This window comes from Nomascus leucogenys, chromosome 2, assembly GCF_006542625.1.
Source record: "Nomascus leucogenys isolate Asia chromosome 2, Asia_NLE_v1, whole genome shotgun sequence".
Taxonomy (NCBI): domain Eukaryota; kingdom Metazoa; phylum Chordata; class Mammalia; order Primates; family Hylobatidae; genus Nomascus; species Nomascus leucogenys.
In genome coordinates this window covers 29,492,424-29,514,590 of record NC_044382.1, presented here as the reverse complement: position 1 = coordinate 29,514,590, position 22,167 = coordinate 29,492,424, and the positions used below count along the sequence as shown (strand labels likewise).

Below are 22,167 nucleotides of genomic sequence, written 5' to 3'. Positions count from 1 at the left end.
TTTAACCTGGCAATGGCACCAAAGTTTATTTTATCCTCATGGCCTGGGTGAGAAAATGATCCATTAATGTGTTTTAGTTGGCTCACATAGTATTCTTTTCATTTATTTTTTAAATATTTGAGCCAAGATATAAAAACTGGGAGTTTTACTTTAAAATCCGTATTTCTGGTTTTACTGAGCCCATGTCCCCACCTGGTAGGAATCAGTTGGAACTGAGTAGGGACTGTGCCTGTTTAGCCACAATCTCTCACTCCCTTTGCCTTATCCCAACTGATGTAACTCACTTGCATGACCTACCCTTGAGCACTTAGTCAGTGCTCCCTGACTTAATACAGTTATGCATCTGACTCTCAAAAGTCTGATTCCCATCTGTCTTGGCATAGTGATCATGCAGCCTCTGCCAACTTTCCACATGCAGAAAGCTCACTACCTAGAGAAGCAGTTATTTCATCCCTGGGCAGCTCTGGCCATTGGGAAATTTTCCCCTGTATGTTCCATCCTCTTTAGCATTCCAAAATGGGTAAGTGACTTGCCCCAAGTCTCCCAGTATGTTAGAGAATTAGAAGTCTCAGCATGGCTCACCAAGCTAGTGGTCTTTTTACCCCACCTGATGGAAGTATGTTCTTTCCCATCTTTCTTCCTCACTCTTTAACCCCCAGTCTAATTTAGAGACAAGGAGTACATTTAAAAAGTCATTTGACATCAGGTTTAGTTTTTACTGAACTCTTTGCCTTTGCAAACATTCTAAAGAACAAAAGTTGGCAAACTTTCTCTGTAAAGGACAACATGGTGAATATCTTAGACTTTGCAGTCATGTGGTCTCTGTTGCAACTACTCAACTCCACTATTGTAGCCTGAAAGCAATCATAGATAATATGTAAATGAGTAAGCAAGACTATGTTCCAATAAAACTTTATTTACAAAGACAGTTAGTGGGAGAGAATTGTCCCTGAGCCATAGTTTACTTATTCTTGCTGTGGAGCCATTCAGTGGGCCAGCAGAAGAGGTGTTTGTCTATGTGGGGTGTCCTGATGCCACCTGTCTTTCAAGAGCCGGCTGAGATGGAGCATTTACAAGCAACTTGCTCTGATTCCTCTTCAAGGTGTTATGTCTATAGCATCAGGATTTCTAGAGTACAACAGCTTTTGAAGATGTTCCAGGAATCCCTGAAAGTCCCTGAGACCCCTCGAGGAGTCCACAAGATAATACTATTTGCATAATAATTCTAAGAAGTTATTTGCCTCTTTCATTCCCATTGTTTTACTACAGTGGAGTTTTTTAGAGGTGATGTGTGATGAGGCCATCACCCTGATGGCTGTTGGAATCTGTGCTTGTGTATTTTTGTTTTTAAAAAATATCTGATATGATTTCTAATATGATAAATATTTATAGATGTAACCCATCTAAACAGAAGTTCTTTAGAGTTTGCAATAAAACTTAAGAGCACAGAGGAGTGCTGACACCAAAAAGTTTCAGAACTGCTAACATCGCAGTAGCCTGACTATGCTTTTCTTACACTACAAGACACTTCTCATCTTGTAGTATAGATTTTTCAGATGGTCTCAACAAGGATGTCATTTTCTTATAGACGAGAGCTATATTAATCATTGTGTTTTTTAATTGCACATGAATCGTACAAAGTAAATTATTTTTTAAATGTTTCTTGTAAACCACAGTGTGCTAGGTATCATGCTCAGAATTAGGACTAGAGAGATAAGCTCAAGAGATACCATCCCTGCCCTCATCAAGCTTAGAGCCCAATGGAGGAAATAAACATTAAGCAAATAAGCACAACTAATTATACAAACACATCCTTGATTGCAGTGCAATCAACAGAGAGTACCCAGGACTATGGGAACCAACGAAAGTAGGGTTTATACTCCTGAGGGAAGTCAGTGAAGGGCCTTTGACCTGAGATCTGTGGGATGGAGGGGATCCATGGAAAGTACGATTTCCCAACTTAGCACTGTGAATTTTAGACTAGATAATTCTGCATTGAGGGGAGAAGGAAGAACTGTCTTGTGCATTGTAGAATGTTTAGCAGCCTCCCCGGCCTCTACCCATTAGATGCCTATAGCACAGGCACACGTACACACACACCATTTGTGACAACCAAAAATGTCTTCAGGCATTGTCAAATGACTGCTGGGCAAGAGATAGGGGTCAAGGAATTGTCCCCAATAGAGAACTGGTGAACTAGAAAAGAGATGCGGTAGAAGGCTACTGTGATAGCCCAGGCAAAAGATGCCTGTTGCTGGGCTATGGCTGGAAGAGATGAAGACAGTCGGCTGAGCTCAAGCGCTCTGTAAGGGATTGGTCTATATGGCTTGGTAATGAGTAGGCCAGGAAGGGGAATATGAGGGGACAATGATGAATTTTAATTTGTCATGTTGAAGGACTGACTTTGGCTTGCACAAGTGACACCATCACATGCTGGCTCTGAAATCTGAAGGGACAGGGCTCGGAAGACACGACGGAGTGAGGAAAAACACCTTTGCCCATCTGCCCATCTCTCTGCCAGCATAGCCACCTGTGTTGTTCATCTCTGCCTGATGGGAGATGGCTTTAATAACAGACCAAAAACAGCTCTTCCTAAAAGGAACAACAACTTTAGAAAAGAAAAACCATCTGCCAGGGCTGAGTGCATTAAGTATGTGTTTAATCTAGCTGTATTGGGACATTTTTTTCAATGCCAGTTGACTTTTTTAAACATTTGTGAAAGTTGGCAAACACATCAGAGAAAATATACTTTGTAATATTTGAAGGATATTGGCACATGATATGGTGACAGCGCTTTTGATACACATTAGTATCAGATATCAAGATTTCTAAAATTCTGTCAGTGCTGAAGACTGTGTGAAGATCTTCTTTCTAGTCTAAACCAAGATTTCTTGACCTTTAGTGAGAAAAAGAATCTCCAGAGGAGCTTGTTTAAAATGTAAAGCCCAATTCAGTAAGTCTGGGATAGGGCCCAGGAATATGTATTTTAACAATCCTGCTCCCCACCCCGGTGATTCTGAAGCAGGTGATACCACTTTGAGAAACACTAATACAGTGAAAGCACCTTGAAGGAACCTGTTCCAGTTCCTTCCCACCACTGACTTTGCTGTAGGACCCCCCAACGACTGACTTTGCTGTAGGACCCCCCACCCCCCGTCTCACCCTAACTCTGCTTGGCTAATTTGTTCATATCCAGAGCTGGTCCAGAAAGCTTTCCTAACTGCGTAGATGCTAGAATGTTTGCAGTGACAAGCGACAGCCCCCGGCTAAAACTGGCTTGAACAATCTAAACACATTTATTTGACATAACAGGAAACCCAGAAAGGGCCAGTTCCAAGATAGGCTAATTCAGAGACTCAGCAACACCATCAAGACCCAGATTCCTTCCATCTTAAGGAGATCTCCCCTCAGAATCCATCATGGACTCCAGGGCTGCAGTTCCAGCATCACATGTGGATAACAACCTCCATCCAAGAAAACCTTCCCAGGACCCTCTCCCACTCCAGGGGACCTCCCTGGTGTCTTGTTAGCCAGGAGTATTTCACATGTCTTTGCCTAAATTAAATCATTGGCAAAGGAATGAGATTACTAGGATCAATTTTCACCAAACGAGATTCCCTCCCCAAGTCAGGAAAGGTCACAACCTTTCTCAAAAGACATGGCTGCTCAGGGGAGAGTAAACAAAAATTGGTTCCTCCAGGAAAGAGAGATTCTGTTCACAGAAGAAGGAGTGGCTGCTGGGAAGCAACTGTGTCTGCCACAATACTCCTCTTCCTCTCCCACTGTCCCCCCACTGGAGTGTGAGTCACATGAGAGCAGGGGCCATGTTCACCTGGTTCATCATTCTATCTTCCACAAGATGCTATGGCTCATGTTAGATACACTAGGTGTATCAGCATGAAGTGGCCCTGAAATGTTTGTTTAAATTAATGGAAGATTGTGATTTTGATGGAGAACTGTGAGTAATTAGGACATAAATTAGTTCATTCCAAGTGAAAAAACCCTAACTCAAACTAGCTTCTATCTCTTTTTTTAACTTTTATATTAAGTTCAGGGGTACTTGTGCAGGTTTGTTATATAAGTAAATTTGTGTCATGGGGGTTTGTTGTACAGATTATTTCCTCACCCAAGTATTAAGCCTACCACCTACTAGTTATTTTTCCTGATCCTTCCTCCCACCCTCTGGTGTACTATATTGGTTTGTATATTGGGAAGCACAGTGGCTTCAGATCCAGGAAGATCCACAGACTTAAATGATGCATGCATTCAGGGTTCTTTTCTCTCTCTCTCTCTTTCTCTCTCTCTCTCTCTCTCTCTCTCTCTTCATCTCTACTAGCTTCTCTCAACATGTGGAGCAAGATGGCAAAGGAGCCCCAGACTACCTCCTCTTGGCTTAGCAACCAGGTGGCTTTTCTAAGAGCTCTTGCAGAAAAGCCTCAGAGAGAATTAGGTCATATGCCTGCCGATCATACGGAAAGGGGATTGGGCTGTTCTAATTGGCCTAACCACTACTCGCCCACCTCATGCTGGGACAGGCCCCACCCAAACCCCATGGAGTGGTTTCCCTACAGGAAAGAGGTTCTATTGCCAGATGAAGCAGAGAGCAGATGCTGAGCAGGCAAAACAACAGATGTCCACTACATTTGTGGGTGAAAGACGCTATTTGCAGGGCATTATACATGGGCCAAACCATAATTGAGAACTCCTTGCTGATACTCACAGAGATTAAATATTTCCCCCAGACTACACAAATTCAGTTTGAAACTTTGAATGATGCTTTGTTTCCTAAAGATAAAATGGAATGTTCATCCATTGATTTGGGGGGAGAATCTTTAAATTCTCTTATCTCAAAGGATGTCTCAATATTCCTTATCTTTCCTGCTACTGTCTTTTGGTCTTTTTCTTCTGTATTTTTCTTGGTTACTTATTGTGTCTTGACTTCTTAGTCCCATGTATCATGTACCAACAACCTCATAAAAAATTAAAATGCCATCTCTCCATGGTACTTTCTCTAATTTTTCTTTCTCTCTCCTCCCCTTCCTAATTAGGAATAATTCATAAAAATCATCTCACTTCCTGTATTGTCCTCTCTGATTCTTTTACCAAGTTCTACCTTAGACTGTAGCTACTTGCGGGTATAATTTAGTCATTTAGTCAGTCATTTATTTGAAACATATAAATCAAATGCCTACTGGTACTGGACTTAGCATTAGAGATGCAATAAAAAGCAATCTTCCCTACCCTAGCCTGGAACTTCCTTTAGGGTAGAAAGTGTTTTTTCTTTATCTTTACATCTCCATACTGTTTAGTCTCATTTTATCAGTAATATTACTATCATTATCATTATTATTACAGTAAGCCTTTTCTTATTACTTACCATATGCCAGAAAATGTGATAAGCACTTTATGTATATTGCATCTTATTCTTTCAAAAATCTTGAAAGGAAGGTAAAATACTACTATCCCCATTTTACAGATGGAGAAACTAAGGCTCAGTGATACAAAGCACTTTGCTCACACTTAAACAGACTGAGAGGTCTGTGAGAGGCAGAGCCTGAATTTGAACCCAGATCTGACAGGTTCCATACCCTATTTGCTCTCCAGCTGACATAAGCTTTCCCATAAATGCCCAGTAGAACATGGAAATTGGCTTCTACTTTCTGTGAAGGTTAAGGTTAGGATCTGACAGCTTGTGTATGGAACACAGGATGTGGACTTTGGGTTGAGAGTCCTGTAGTGAGGATAAATCTGCAAAGCCCACTTCTCATCCTGACTGCTTTTGTGACCACTGACAGACATCCTTGAGGCTTCATCAGTTTGGCCCCAGTCCATGCCTTCCCAATCTCAAATATATCTCTTTGAAGGGCCTTGTGCCTCAGTTTCTTCATTACCAAACAGTGAAGTTTGGCATAGACCAGATGTCCAATAGAACACTCCATGAGAAGGAAAACACTATTTCTGCATTGTCCCCCAGAGCAGCCACTAGCCACATGTGGCTACTGAGTACTTGAAATTGGCTAGTTAGACTGGGGGACTGAATTTTTAAGTTTAATTAATTTTAATTTAAATAATCACAAATGACTAATGGCTACCATTTTGGACAGCACAAAGTTAGAAGAATTTTTATCATTCTTTGACTTGTGATCTTTTACATACCCTAGTTTTAAATTATGTGTGCAACCCATGCCAGATCCTGAAATCGATGTATTGGGGTGCAAATAACATTTTTTAATGAAATGGCATAAAATAATGAAACAGAATGGAATGAAAAAATAAAATAAAATATCAGTACATATCATGTGCACTACAAAATTTTGATTGTACTAAGTTTTGACTATGAAACTTTTGTTCCACATATTTGTGTACTGAGTTATTATGCAAAATTAATTTTGTCCAGTGGGTCATGGTCAAAAAACATTTGAAAACCACCGCCTGCCCCTGAGTAATGTCACCGAGACCTTGAGTGTGTCATGCTTCTGTGGTGCGCCCCCATCCACCCAGGGGCTCTGCAAGACCTCATTTCAGAATATTCTGTTCTTCCAGATCCTACAGGCATGTGGTGAGCATGTGACTTCCCTCAGATGGTGATTAAAAGTGACTTTGTGGTCATCTATCTGTCTGGATGCAGAGACCCCAAATTGGTGGCCCACAGGCAAGATCCAGCCCCCACAGATAGGCCTCCTTGTAAACTTGACCTATTTGTGCATGGCCATAATCCCCTGAGGCCCAGTAATTTTTTCCCCTTTAGGTGGCCCAGACTCTCCATATTGGTCCCTTTGGGTCAATTTTTCCATTTACATTACCTGCCTGGCCTCTAAAAACATGTCATGTTGTGACCTGTGTTTAATATGCATAGAAAATTATAACTGAAAGGAAACAGAGATGACAGAATGCAACTCTTGTACTTTGTAAATGGGAAAACAAGAGCCTGGAGATGGGGAGTGTCCTCCCTGAGGCCTCACAAAAACTGAATGACAAAGAACTGGTTCTCTCTCCCAAGGAAGAACCAGATGTTAGCAAGAATTGCAGTATGACAGAGGAGAAAGAAGAAAGGAAAGCAGAAAAGGAAAGAGGGGAGGAGAGTGAATGAACAGGGAGAGAGAGGAGCAAGAGGAAGGGACAGAGTTGGATGGTGGTCGGGCTGTCCTCACAGCCCTGGGGAATGGGGCCCTGGCCAGCAGTTCAGATTTCTGTGGGAAGGGTCCTGTCACATGGCGTGATCACTTCCAATGAGCTTCTAGTGAGCAGATGACTGAGGAGGCCATCAGTGGGTAGTCCCGTAGGACTTTGAGCAGTGGGAGGAGCACTTTGGACACAAAAAGGGGCCTTCAGTAGACCTCTGCCCCATAAGAATGGAGGGTGCTTGCAATGGCTTCAGGAATTTCCTGACTCGCATTGTCTAGCCTTCGTTTTGGCCTGCCCGCAGGCAAGTGTCCCTGATCTGAAACTGGAGCTTCCCCAATGTTTCCTGCTTGTCCTGGTGTGGCCAGCATCATAGAGACCCTGAGCCACAGGGCTGCATTTGTCAAGATGGGAAAGTGGATGAGATGGGGCAGAAGGGGACCTGGAAGCTTCCCTGAGGTGGGATGGGGTCACAAGGGGTGGCATTCCAGGCCCTACCCCACTTCGGTCGCTGTGGCTCTGCATTCATCTGCCTGGCTTCCAGGTGGGGCTCATAGCTCCAAGGCCTTAAAGTGCCTGGCAGTACAGGAGAGAAGCTGGCCAGGGGTAAGGCAAAAACAAGAGGTAGGAACCATGGTGATCTGCAAGGATGTAAAAACAAACACCGGGCCATCCAAATAAAGTCTGTCTGGGGCCACATCCAATGCAAACCCCTGGTCTAGGGAATTTCCCTGAACGATGACCAGGGTGTCATAGGTTTGCATTCCATGTGTTGTTTGCAACAGAAACAGTATAACCTAAAGGCCATTTCATCATTTCATTTCAAGAAAGTCTTCATAGCTTTAAAAAAAAAAAAAAAAAAGTTTGTAAACCTCTAGACTAGGTATTTTCTATATTCCCTCCGCTCTGATACTTCCCCACCATGTCGAGGAAAGCCAGGTTCACAGTTAAGATTCCTTGGATTTCCCCGCAATACATCAGTGCATGATGGCCTGCCAGCATCTCAGGAAGCAAGTGTTGTGTACATATTAAAACCTCTGGCTCAAAGGCCAGGGGACTGAGTCACTCATAGCACGAAGACAATTGCTGGCTTCCTAAAGTTCCTCTATTTCCAACATAGTTTCCAGGGCCCCAGACGAAACCCAAATAGTATTTTTCAGATAAGCTGAAGAGATGCTGGAAAGGGCACCGCGGGCCTCCAGTGCAAGGCAACCCCGTTCTCCCTGCTGGGGTCGAGGCAGTCCCTCCTCTTTCCTTCAGGATACACTGGGCAGAAGGAGGCCCTGATGGAACCCCCACTGGAGAGGGAGGAGATGAGAAGAAATTGAGCCCCTTCTAGACCTACTGATGCCTGTCTGAACCCTAGCTCTAAAACTTACATGTGGTGTAACTTCAGGCTAATTAATTATCCTCTCTGTGCTTCAAATTCTTGTATATAAAATGGGGATCATACAGTATCTGTCTCATGAGGTCATGAGCATTAAATGAGAGGATGCTTAGGAAGCACATAGCACAATGCCTGGCACATAGTGATTGCTCCATTAATGTTAGTTGTTTTAGCTGTTTTTACAGGCTCCTCTGTTCCTGACTGGGGGCTTTGTAAAGATCACAGGGAACTGACTCAGCAGTGACAAGAGAGTATGTGGTGACTGGCAGAAGCCCACTCCAAGGTAGAAAAAATGCCCAAACTGGTAGACACCCTAGGGGTGTTTCCCCTTCTCTATCAAATCTTCTTTATTCCTCAGCCACTTTTTATACCACTGTGCATATAATGCTCTTAAAACCCATGACCAAGTGTAGCCGGATGGTATTTTTGAAATACTAACTGGGATTTCCTTTACCCACCACTCTTGTGCCTTTCCCTCTATTCAGTGAGCAAGGCCTCAGACAGGGATGGGCAGCAGAAAACAGGGACAAAAGGGGTGGCTTCCTAGCTTTTGAATGTTAAAAGCCTGTCCCTTTAGAAGAACAGAAGGATTTATCACAAAGCTAAATATTCTAGAGAAAGCATAAGTTAGGGAAGACAGAAAGGGCTTCTTTATGCCCAGCTAATTGGAATGGTTCCCTGGCACATGGGTAGGGAGGAAAATCTTGGGGAAAGAAATGAGAACACAGATCTACTTGACTACTTTGAAAGAGGCCCTGTGCTGAGCCCACGGACACAGGCACAGTCAACAGCAGAGGAGGAAAGAGGAGAGGAAGGGGGGCGGGCAATCCGGCAGCTGAAACTTCATTTTCTCTTATCTTGAAATAGGAACCAGTTGAAATATAAGAAATAAAGAACTCTCCGATGTTATGGGCTGCCATTTAGTCCTCCTTGCTTGTGAAGCTTACTGCAGTGAAGGCCCCTTTAGGTCTATCTAACCCAAACCCTTTATGCTGTAGCTGCCATGTGGCAGCTGGCTGTCAGACAAGAGCAGTTTGGCTGGCCAAGAGCATGCCGTTCTGACACATGTCCTGACAACACGTTTCTGAAGAAGGCAGCATGAGCCGTGTTGCCAGCAACACGCCATGACCATGGAACATGCTGATGAGCCTGGCAGAGAGAAGCTGCGGAGGAGTTTCTGTTGCAGCAAAGGTTTTACAACATCCTCCTGGGAAGACAGGCTGTGTTACTGACCTGCTGACATGGGAAACTGCAGCCAAGCCAGGGCCATCTGTGAAAGGACCCAGGGGTTCCCAGAGGACTCGTACTTCCACCCTGCTGCAGCTGCCAACACCTGCAGCGCCTGCATCTCTCTGGAACCCAGCACACACACCTGTCAGGCTTTACCTGCCCATGCCAGGGATGCTGCCCAAAGCTGACATCCCTGGCCCTGGAGCAGCAATCACTGCTTCTTCATCACCTTCCAGGGATGCTGAATTGCTCTTCCTATTTCCTGGCCTATATTCTAGTCACCTCCAATCATTATTTTTACATCTTCTTAAATTATTTTTTAAAACAACTGGGTAATGGATGACTACTATTGGGGAAAAGTTAGATGCCCCTTTACCCCCGCTTCCCACTTCCTCCCCAGAGGTAGCCATTCCACTGGCACTGTTGCATTGCAGGCAGTTGAGCTTAGTGGTAAGAGCCCGGGTTTGAAAATCAGACTGCCTGCGTTCAGATTCTGCCTCTGCCATTTACTAACTGTGTGACCTTGGACAAGGGGCCTCAGGTCTCTGAGTTTCATTCTCCTACAAAATGAGGATAATAGTATCCCCTCTTTGAGTTATGAGGGCTCAATGAGATGACATATGTAAGTGGCTGAGGACACTGCCTGACATAGAGGACCCACCCTCTAAATATTATCTATTATATTTCAAGACCTTTCCTTGTGCATTAACTGCTCCTATTACTTCATGCATGGCTTCACTTCCAAACCCTCTCCTATGCTTCTGCATCTTGGAACATGCACCCCCAGCCCACTAACTCTAACCCTAAATCTCAGCATGACCTCCAGACTTAGGATAATTTACTCTCTTGTGAACTCTCCCCACCTCACCCTCTCTGATTGGCCTCTCTCATTTTGTGGTCCAAGAACAGATACCTCCACGCACTGAGGCAAGCACCAGTTGCTGTGTGAGCTTTTCTTGTCTTCTTCTGTCTTGTCCTCTAGGTCTCAGCTTTCTCATCTGTTAAGTGAAACCACTGGACCAGTTCAGCCATCCTTTTCTTTATTCCGCAAGTATGAATGAAACAATGACACAATGAGATGGGCACTCACTGTGTGCCTGGCACTGAGGTGTAATGGTGAACTGGAAAGACATGGTCCCTGCCCTCATGGAGCTCACAATCTCGTGTATACGAATAGCCTCCCAGGCCCTTTCTGCTCTAAAGCCTAGTCCCAGGTATTCATACAATGAATGCAGATTAATGCCACAGTGAGGTGACACCGGCATGGTCCTTGGAGTTACCAGAAGCAGCTCTTATAATCTCCCTATCAGAGTTTTCAGAAAACAAATCACTCACTTATTCTAAGTAAGCACACACAACAAACACACTGATGCCTCCCCTGGAAACAGCAGATGTGCCCAAAATACAACGCCCTAGGATAACATAGATCATAACCCCTCTTCCTCACACAGGGAAACACCCAATTCACACATTTCTCTGCAGGATATATCAAAAGCATGTCAGTCATCTGCCTCTGCAGCCCACACAAACCCATAAACAAAAGACCTCCAGAGATAGAGGGAGAAAGAAGAGGTTGCTTATAGTGGTGAATGGTCTGCAGCCAAGGGGTTTTTTTCTTGGCAGTCAGCAAAAAGGAAAAACTAGCAAACCTTTGCTGGACTTGTCAGAGAATGAATCTGAGAAATATTTGAGCAAAGCTCAGTGGGTAGCTGATAGGGGTGATTTAGAAAGAATCACTGCACTGGGTTGGGGGTGAGGAGACATGGATTCAGAGATCCTTTAATATTAATTATTGCGTATTGAGGCCAAGCAATGCACTAAGCACTTTTCTATAATTTAAGTAATTTAATACTCACAAATTACTTCAGTTATTCTTACTCTAGAGATAAGGAAACTGAGGCGGGGTTTATGTAAATTGCTCAGGATCACACAACCAGCAAGTGTTGGAGCTGGAATCCAAACCCAGCCCAGTGACTCCAGCATCCATTCCTTACCCCTTACGATACTGTGTCGTGTGCTTCTCACCCCTTTCAGTGCAACGATCCCATGACTCTGTGGCCTCACTGTAGGAAACAGGATCGGCACCTGGGCCCCGGCTCAACTCTGAAATCAAACCGGAGGCCCCTGCTGTGAAGTACCAGATCCTCTCATATACCAGCCCCACCTTTATGTTTCAGGCAGCTGCTTTCTACCTGCAAAATGCCTGGACCCACAGTTGGGTCTTCTTTGGTATTTAGCAGATGCCTGTGAACACTCTGAGTTTTGGGCTCTAATTGAGAAGCCAGAGTGTGAAAGCGGCTTCACCCTGCATGCTTATGTGTGGCAGCCTCTGGGCCCTGGGCTGCTGTGTGCTCATTGCTGAACCAGTGGATTCTCTGCTTGATGTTTCACCTTTCAACCAGAAGTTCCACTGTTTATATTACACTTCCAGCCAATTATTCACAGTTGTTACGCTGTCTCCAAATCAGTTTTGCCACTCTTTTAATTATACACCAGCATTGCATAGGTGCTCCTACCTTTTAAAGACTGCTTTAAAGACACTCTATTAAAATGTGGGAACATTTTTATCTACAAGGTCAAGCCACTCTCAGGAGAGGAAAAACCATGTGCAGGCAGCACATCAGTGAAAGAACGTAACTTAGGTCACATTGCTTATAGGAGAGGAATCATGTCATTAGCTGTTTTTAAAAGAGATTGATAAATCTGATAACTTAAAGCAAAGTCTAGTTTAAAAGTGAGACCAGTTACTGGAGAGGAGAGAGCGTGGAGGGAGAGGAAAAATCGCAGAAGAGGACACACAAGGCAGAATCATGTAATAAGAGGGACCCGTATGGATCATTTTGTTCAACCTCTTCTAAAGAGGGAATTGGGGCCAAAGAAGTTAGATGATGTGCCCAAAATTAGAACAGTAGGTAACAGCAGAGAGGGAATTGGAACCCAGGTTACCCCAGCCACACAGAGGCAAAGAACAACAGATGAGAGAGGGAGGAAAAGTCAGGTGGAGAAACTGGATGCTGAATTTGTTTACTGTTATATTCAACTCCCATGCTTCTTTTCATTTACCCAGAGGTCGGTCACACCTCCCCTTCCAATATGTTGTTTTGCTCCAACAACTTGAAATTATCTCTAAAATTTGGGAAGAGCTTTACTTACAAATTTAGTTGTGGAATTAAGATGTACTTTTTCATAGAACTCTAAAGATTTGGTATGCATATAAAAGAGGGCTTAATGTTTCAGATCCCTAATTTTTAATCTCAGGGGCATTAATAAGCTGTTTGTTTGTTTGTTTTGCCTTAAAAAAATTATACCGACAGCCATCGGCAACTGATTTACTTGCTTTTATTCTTGGAAAGATTAGGATTGTTCACTTTCAGTGCCTGAAAGTGTGTGATTTCTTTAAAAATCAGCATTTATTTCACTGCTCATGATCTTTTGTTTCCAGATCAAGTTCAGGATGGGTGAATGTGTAATTGGTTCCAATTGCAAATTGTTTAAGTACAGCTTTAGAACTCTTTAGGGATAAAAATGAATCATTTTAGTCTGAGATGATATTCCTAAATTAATTTGTACATTTTTTTTTATATTTCTAGGATTCAACCAAGTTTCATTTCTTTTCCCTCTGCCTGGTGTTTTGTTGTTTTTGTTGTCTTTTTTTTTTGTTGTTGTTGTTGTTGTTTTTAACTATCAGGCTACACTGTCATTATGGTAGCCACTAATCATATGTGACTATTTAGATGTAGATTTATATTAATTAAAATTTAATTTAATTTAAAATTAAGTTCCTCAGTCACACTAGCTACATTTCAAGTGCCCAGTGGTCACCTGTGACTATTATGTTGGACAGCATAGATGTCTACAACATGTCTATCATCTCAGAACGTTCCAGTGGATGGCACTAAGGGCTAGTAAATGGGAATGTCTGTCTTGGGCACCCTTTATTGGCCAGTAATGTTAAAAGAAGCCAGAGGTTCTCTGCATACATTTCAGAAATCGATCACATAATCCATAAGGTCTAAACATGGCAGCTTCATGGATTATCCCACAAGTGAGCACAGCTAATGTCCTTTTAGGCTTGTGACTGGTCTCAAATGTTGCTCTCAAGGGTAGACAGTTTCTAACATAAGAGGTAGTTCAAATATTCATGTGTAAGTCAATTTGGAATTCAAAAGACATTCACCCATAAGAAAAATATTATAAATCATGTGACTGAAACTTTGCATTTTCTGAAATAAAAATTAGTGGAAATGATAACCAGCAGAAAATCAACAAATTTTAATGTTTCAGGGCAGTTATAGATTGGTAGGAAGAAGTAAACACACACCCCCAATACACATGTACACACACACAGAACAATGTTAGATTAAGTTTCTGATTTAATTAGCCAAGAACATAAAATCTTACTAGAAATGAGTTGGCTTCCAGGGCAGGAGCAGGGATGTGGCATATCCCAGCCTAGCTTCCATTGACCCCCAGAGATCCTACTTCCAGTCTGCATGAGGAAAGTTCTTGCTTATAATCACAGCTTACATCAGCAATCTGGAAGAACTCACACCAACAATGTATTAATTTTTGTTTATGGGACTATTTACAAACATCAGAGCTCTGGCCACATGCAGCATCAGCAAAGCAGCATCCTTCTCTTGAGGGGATACAGCAGGGTTAGGGCTGGGGTCCTATCACTACTTCAGCCCCAGAAAATTTTATTTTCCTAATCCATTCCCCTCACTCTGATTTTATGCTTTTTTATCTGGGTGGTTCAAAGACTGAGTTCTGATGGAAGACCATGCTCACAAATCCACTTTCCCAGAAAATCAAATCCAATTAGAAAAAATCAAATTGATCTTAGAAGTTGGGTCTTGAACAATAAGACAGGTTGAATTAGAGGAGGTAGATAAAAGTTTGTGCAGTGATCCTGGAGGGACTGTTGGAGACTTCCAAGAGTGCTCAGCATTAATGATGATGATTGTACTATTCGTTCTTATTTTATTTTCAGACTCACAGCTTTGTTTCCCTTGGCAATGGTAGATCACCACACTGCTCATATAAACAGAATCTATATTTTTTTCACAAATTCAGGGCAGAAGAGAGAGTGAAATATTTTCCAGGGAACATTGAGTAAGAATCAGAAAAAGAAAAGAGAATAAGATTAAAGAGAATGTTTATGAATATTCTGGGAGGTGGGGAAGGATTGCTCAGAGCTGTAGGGGGGATGTGATGGCCGCGATACCAGTGAACATTTGTGGAGCGCTTAATGCAGTTTTTGAAATATTTTGCATGTATTGACCTACTTAATGAGTTAATTAATGATTTAGTTAACTAGCTGATTCGTTTGATTTTTGTCTTGAATTTAAGACAGAGAAAAATAGATGAATAATGTGCATAAACTGCATGAAAGAAAGATTGTGAGAAGTATATTATTCTCCCACCCCAGTTAGCAAAGTTGTCAGAAGCCACAGTTTCAGCGCTAAGCAACCAGCTCTTTGCCCTATAGCATGCTTGTGATTCAGGATACCTGTAAATGGGAGATGATCAGAAGTCCTGATTTCCTGTTCCTCTTTAAAAGGAGGAGGGCAGATGAGATCAGTTTTGGAGATCATAGACCTCTTTGAGAATATGAACAAAGCTACAAGATAATGTATATAACACTAAATTTAATTAAAGAGGAGTGTCAGATCCGAGGTTATGCTACAGTCTCAGAGGCTATGACAACAGAGATTTGTTCTTGCTCATGATAGAGGTTTATGATGGGTTAGTTTGCAGTTCTGTTCCATGACTCCTCAATCCAGATCCAAGCTGATGCATCCTGCACACCATCTGGGGTAACATTCATTCCTGAGTTAGGGAAAAGGCAATATAGCAGATCACATGCTGGCTCCTAAGGCTTCCAATTGGAAGGGGCATGCACAATTTCAGTTCACATTTCACTGCCAAGCAAGTCACCATGTGCAATCCTCCATGTGCCTAGAAGAAAAGGTTCAAATTTCCAGTGAACAAACATAACTACAACACAGGGTCAAGAATCCCCAAAGTAGGTGACCTCTAAATTCCTTTGTAGTTCAAGGTTGCTGTGAGTCCAGATTAATTTATGATATACTTATTCAGAGTTTATCCAGGAAGTCTACATATATAAATGATAGGTAGCAATTCCCCTTCAATCAGGTGGTTATCTTTATAACCAGGACAAGAGTGAGCCTTCTCCTAATAAGGTATGAGCAGAAGTTTTTGGACTATTCCTTCAACTTTGAGTGAGAATTGAAGAAATGAGTAATTCTCTCCCCAGTGCCACAGGGGTTTTCTATAAGAGAGAAGAGTAGGTTTCTCAGTGGCAAAGTTACCTCAACAGCTTATGCATAATGAGATCAGGCCAGACAGCTACCAACATGCCTTCCAACCCTGAGATTTTTGTGCTGTAGGCAGGTGCCTAATGAAATATCAGATGACTAGATTTTAGAATGGCCAAGCCAAGTGTATCTCAGGAAAAGGATATCTAGAAAAGTAGCCATGAAATGGTCTTAGCATTCTCACTTTGGCAGCACATATACTAAAATTGGAGATGGTCTTAGCAAGAGAATAATAGACCCAATAAGCTAGTAGAACTCTTAAGCATCATCAAATGCTGGCCACTCAACTGCAGCTCCCAGGGACTTCAACTCTTTCATAATCTCCACCAGCATTTTTTTCTTAATTGTATACATATAACATTTTCCCAGTCTTATGGGAAGTGCTGTTCAAAGGCAGCTTTGAGATGAGTTCCCTTGTTAGCCTCCCTCCAGCCAGAGTGCCTCCCCTTCCCTTCATTCCTTCCTTATAAAAGTCTGTGCTACCTTTGACCACCCTCATTTGATAGACATGAAAATTGAGTCCCAGAGAGGGGCTGTAACTTGCTTAACTGAAAAGCCATTTGGAGGCAGGGTCAGCCACCTACATCTTTGAAACTTCTGAGTCAATTGCAAGTCCCAAATTCCCTTGGACAAGTTTGGGGCCTAATTTTAATTTAAAGCTTACTCAAAAGATGGTATTTCTGATAATCTACCTTGAAATACTCTACGTCCTCTCATTTGTCTTCATCCAGGGATTTGGCTTGTGTTCTTGCAAGGAAAGGCTATGCTTGCTCAAAAGTCCTTGCCTGCTTAAGGAGGTCTACAGACATGTCTCATACCACTCAGTGCTGCCTTAGCTTGGCAGTCATCCTGATGATGAATTAAAGATACTTTGCACTTCATTTCTTCCCCTTCCACTTTTTCTTCCAGCTACAATTATGATAATGTCTTGCAGCAGACTTTGTAAAGAATCAGGGCCTCTGGATAGTGATCTCTTTGTTTCTCTTACAGTTCCTTATCAGCAGAATCCTTACAATCCACGAGGCAGCTCCAATGTCATCCAGTGCTACCGCTGTGGAGACACCTGCAAAGGGGAAGTGGTCCGCGTGCACAACAACCACTTCCACATCAGATGCTTCACTTGTCAAGGTAGGAGGCTCACCTCCCCCACTCTCTTCTTAGATTCCTGACCATTCTTGCACCACCAGGTCATGCCTCAGGGGCAGAAAGAACAAACACAGGCAGCTGGAATATCTACAAAGACCTAAAGAGACTTTCCCTGAGCCTCTTCTTATGAGGTTCTTCCTTAGAATGAGGGCAGTGTTTTGGTACGTGAGGGAGACAAGGATCCTGGCAACCTTGGAGGGGCAGGTGCTGACCCAGAAGGAAAAAGACTAATCTGCAAGCTTAACTTACTCATCTGAAGAGACTCCTGCTTTGTGCCTATAAATCAATGTGAGAGCAAATGAAAGTGCAAACTATCTTGGATAAAATTCAAGATAGTTTTTTTTTTTTTGAGATGAGTACCTATTCTATGACAGTGTAGCAACCTTCAAAGGTTATGTTTAACAAGGGAGAAGAGACATCTTGACCTTGGTAAGGTTTGCAATTTGAGAGCACATAGCTGTTAAGTCATCTCTCATTGTTACAGCTTACACAGGGGTAATTTATATAATCCTAGACTCAACCAAGCTAAGAGCTTGACCAAGCTAAGAAGACAGATAATTAGCAGCAGGAAAAGGGACTCAGCTGAAAGAGCACAGAGAGCCCTCTGGCCCAGGGGCAACACGCCCTTCCACAATGTCTCTCCAGCCTCCAAATGTTGACCTCCTCGTTCAGGCTTCCCTGCTCCACAGAGCAGCCATTCTAATGTTGGATTGCCCTGTGGGTTTAGAAAATGACCCAAAATTTGTAACTTTTTTGTTGATCTTAGATTTGTCCTCATAAAGTCTGAAGAATACTTTGTATTCGCTTTTCCCTTTGACTGCTCTTCAGATACTCATACCCAGGTCTTCCCCATGTCAAACTATATCACAGGTCCTTAAATTGGGTCTCATCTTAAATGATTCCAACAGTGTCATTGTCCTGGAGTCTTCCTCTTTGATCCATTCTAGTGTGTCACTGTCGTTCTTAAAGTGTGATACTCAGAACAGATCACAGTTTTCAAGGTCTGGCAAATACAAAGGACTACATTTCTGTTGATGTAACTGATATTGAACTGACTTCCTGAGGAGCCGCTTCACACTACTGGCTTACATTGAATTTAAGGTCAGTTGAAACCCCTGGTTCTTTTTATATCAGTAACTGCCTCGGTCTCATGCACCTGAGAGTGACTTCCCCTGCCATTGTGAAAATCCTGGACTTCTTTCTTCATGATCTAACTAGACTCTGCACTGAGCAAACAAATTACATATACATATTTCCTAATTTGTTTATAGATGCATATACGGGATACATTTTAACTGGTGTGATTTGAATTTTATATTGAGTATTGGCAAACCCCTTTAGTATAAGTTGAATTGCAAGAATATCTTGGTGAGTGATTATTTTTACACCCTCTGAAATTGAGGCAGGACAAAGGGTAAAGACAAGGAAATTGTTACAAAGTGGTTAAGGATATAATTATGTGATTATATTCTTAAGAGAGTGTATCAGTTACCTTTTACTTAAGCAAAAACTTAATAGCTTAAACCAGTTGTTTATTTAGTTCATGATTCTCTGCGTTGGCTGGGCAGCATCTCCCAGTTTCTAGCTCTGCTTATCTCTACTGGCCTCATCATGATGATATGCAGTCGGCGGGCGGGTCTGCTGGCAGTGGTTGGCAAGCTGCTAACCCCAGTGTCTCCACACAGCTTTTCATCCTCCAGTGGGCTGGCTTGGGCTTGTTCATATGGTGATCTCAGAGCTCCAAGTACAATGAGAGAACAAGCTTTAATAGGTAAGACCTTTTCAAACCTCAGCTTAATGTCCTGCTGTTGGCCAAAACAAGCCAAATAGCCAACCCAGATTCAAGGTCATGGAGAAATAAACTTTGCCTTTGGTAGGGAGATCTGCAGCATCAGATTTCAAGGGTGTTAATACAGAAAGGAATAATTTGGCCATTTTCACATTTACCACACAGAGTTTGTAGAATCTCTTTCAATGGAGATTTTAAGGGGAAAAAAATAGACCAATATTTTTCTGAATATTTTCAATGTCCGTTTGCTTAAAGGTAAAAGAAATGAGAAGATTTTTATTTCCAACAGTAATCAACATGACAATTAAGTACCCTATTAGATAGCTTTCTCATCTAAAGAATCTAAAATTGTTATGAATTTCTTTTACAACTCTTTTAACATGCACTACCATGCTGACATGAAAGCAAGGAATCTACAAAGGCTAAAAATGGAAACAGAAACACTGCTATGACTCCCAATGCCTTATTTCATCCTGATAGTTTATCTGAAAACTTGGAGACCTTGAGCTTTTACTCTGTTGTCTAAATGGATCATGGAGAACAGGAGGCAAAGCTCAGCATCTAGTCAAATTGGGAATCCAATAGGAGACCTATGTGTACAGCTGTTTCCCAAATGTTCTCAGTGTATGATGGATGAGAAATAAACTGGCTCTGGAGAGGGAGAGAGCAAGGAAACTTGCCTGTTCCAACACTGGCACTGGGTAGAGGGGAATAAAACAGTGGCTCACTCCTGTAATCCCAGCACTTTGGGAGGCTGAGGCGGGAGGGTCACGAGGTCAGGAGTTTGAGACCAGTCTGGCCAACATGGTGAAACCCCATCTCTACTAAGAATACAAAAATTAGCTGGGTCTGGTGGCAGGTGCCTGTAGTCCCAGCTACTCAGGAGGCTGAGACAGGAGAATCACTTGAAGCTGGGAGGTGGAGATTGCAGTGAGTCAAGATCACGCCACTGCACTCCAGCCTGGTGACAAAGTGAGACTCCATCTCAAAAAAAAAAAAAAATTATGAAAAAATACTTATTAAAATATCTGTCCATCATGGATGAAACTGGAAACCATCATTCTTAGCAAACTATCGCAAGGACAAAAAACCAAACACCACATGTTCTCACTCATAGGTAGGAATTGAACAATGAGAACACACGGACACAGGAAGGGGAACATCACACACCGGGAACTGTTGTGGGGTGGGGGGAGTGGGGAGGGACAGCATTAGGAGACATACCTAATGTTAAATGACGAGTTAATGGGTGCAGGACACCAACATGGCACATGTATACATATGTAACAAACCTGCACATTGTGAACATGTACCCTAAAACTTAAAGTATAATAATAATAAAATAAAAAAAATCTGTCCATAATCCACCCTTTACATGGATTCATGACTATATTCATATTATATATTTGGTATAAATAAAAATTTATAACAATATATAAAATATGTAATAGAGTCAAGCAGAAAATTTAAGTTACAGTGGTCTCCCACTTGGCAAATGGCAAAAGCAAATGATACTCCTCCTTGGAGGAATTCAACTTTATTCCAGGCCTCAAAGACTTTCCACACATAGTGTTATTAGGAAAATGAGTAGCTCACAGTCAGTCAAAAACATACAAATTATAATGGAATGAGAGCCAACAGAAACAATGGTGAGCAGAATCAGAACCTCAACAACTTTGTATATTGAAATTTTCTGTCATTACATAATAACTATATTGATACATTTAAACAAGCTAGAAAATATGAGCAAAAAAACAACAGTGCATTATAAGCAATAGTGCAGAAGATTTGAAAAGGAAACAAATAAAACTTATAAAAATAGAAATATATAATCTTTGAAATTAATTCAATGTATAAATTAAATAGTAGATTAGATGTTGCTAAAGAAAAAATTAATAAACCAGAAGATTTCATCCAAAAAAAGTTATACAGATAATAGATCAAAAATATGAGAAGGTGGTAAAAATAAAAAAGAAGCTAATATATGGAGAATATAGTGAGAGGTCCTGACATATATATCTAATCAGAGTTCTGGGGATAGATAATAGAGAACATGAGTGGGAGGACAATATTTGAAGAGACAACAGCTATGAATTTTCTAGAGCTGTTGAAAGACATATCCTTGAATCCAGAAAACCTAATAAATTCCTGCAGGAAACTTTAAAAGAAATCCACCTACAATACCAGAGTGAAACCTCAGATCATCAAAGAGCCAATCTTAAAAGTAGCCAGGGAGAAAAGACAAATCATCTGCCTATAAATGGTAAATGGGCTGACAGCTGACTTTTCAGTAGCAACAAGGAAACTAGAAAACAGCAGAAAAATATCTTTAATGTACTGAAAGAAATAACTGTCAAGGAAAGTGTATGTATTCAGCAAAACTATCTTTCTAGAACAAAGACAAACCTACAACTAAGATTATACTTAATGGTGAAAGACCGAATGTTTCTGTTAGATATGAGTTCTAAATTTCTTTTCAAAGAATTAATATGTCAGTATGTTCCATTCTTTGCTTTCTACTTTTAAACTTAACTTCCTCATAAGGCAACCTTTTTCAATTACCTACTCCACCCTGAATCATTCCTATCACCTGCTCCACCCTAACTCATTCTGATCACATGCTCCACCCTAACTCATTCAGATTACCTGCTACCTGCTCTGCCCTGACTCCCGCCAAAGCATTCACCCGGTCATTCTCTTTAAATTACCCAATCGGAATTAGTTTAGCCTGTGCAGTCTGACCCTAGCCAATCGGGGGAAGACACAGCAGCAGGGGCCACGTGCCTCAGGGATAAGAACCCCTTCCCCTTCCTTGTCCAAGTGCACCCTCACCTTTGCTCCATCTGTAAGGGTGCACCCTTCTATAGTAATAACTTGCCTTGCTGAGAATTAAGAAGAAAATTTTATATGCTAGTGCTATTCCTTTTGCAGCACTGAAATTTTGTATATAACATTTCCCTGTAAGATCAAAAACAAGACAAGGATGTCTGCTCTCGCCACTTCTATTTGACATTGCATTTCAGGTTCGTGCTAGGTTAATTAAGGAAGAAAATGAAATAAAAGGCATCCAGATTAAAAAGGAAGAAGTACAACTAATCTCTATTTGCACATGACATGATCTTGTATAGCAAATCCCAGGGAATACTAAAAAA

General features: G+C 41.8%; 1 protein-coding gene across 7 annotated transcripts in view; it reads left to right on the top strand.

Annotated features, from left to right (window-relative positions):
- Nucleotides 1–22,167, top strand: part of ABLIM3 (actin binding LIM protein family member 3) — a 119,180-nt gene that overhangs the window by 24,462 nt on the left and 72,551 nt on the right. For all 7 annotated transcript variants that reach the window (XM_030826817.1, XM_030826813.1, XM_030826799.1 and 4 more), the window contains exon 3: nucleotides 17,071–17,208. In XM_030826817.1, coding sequence (XP_030682677.1) covers nucleotides 17,071–17,208 — 138 coding nt within the window. The remainder of the gene's footprint in view (nucleotides 1–17,070; nucleotides 17,209–22,167) is intronic.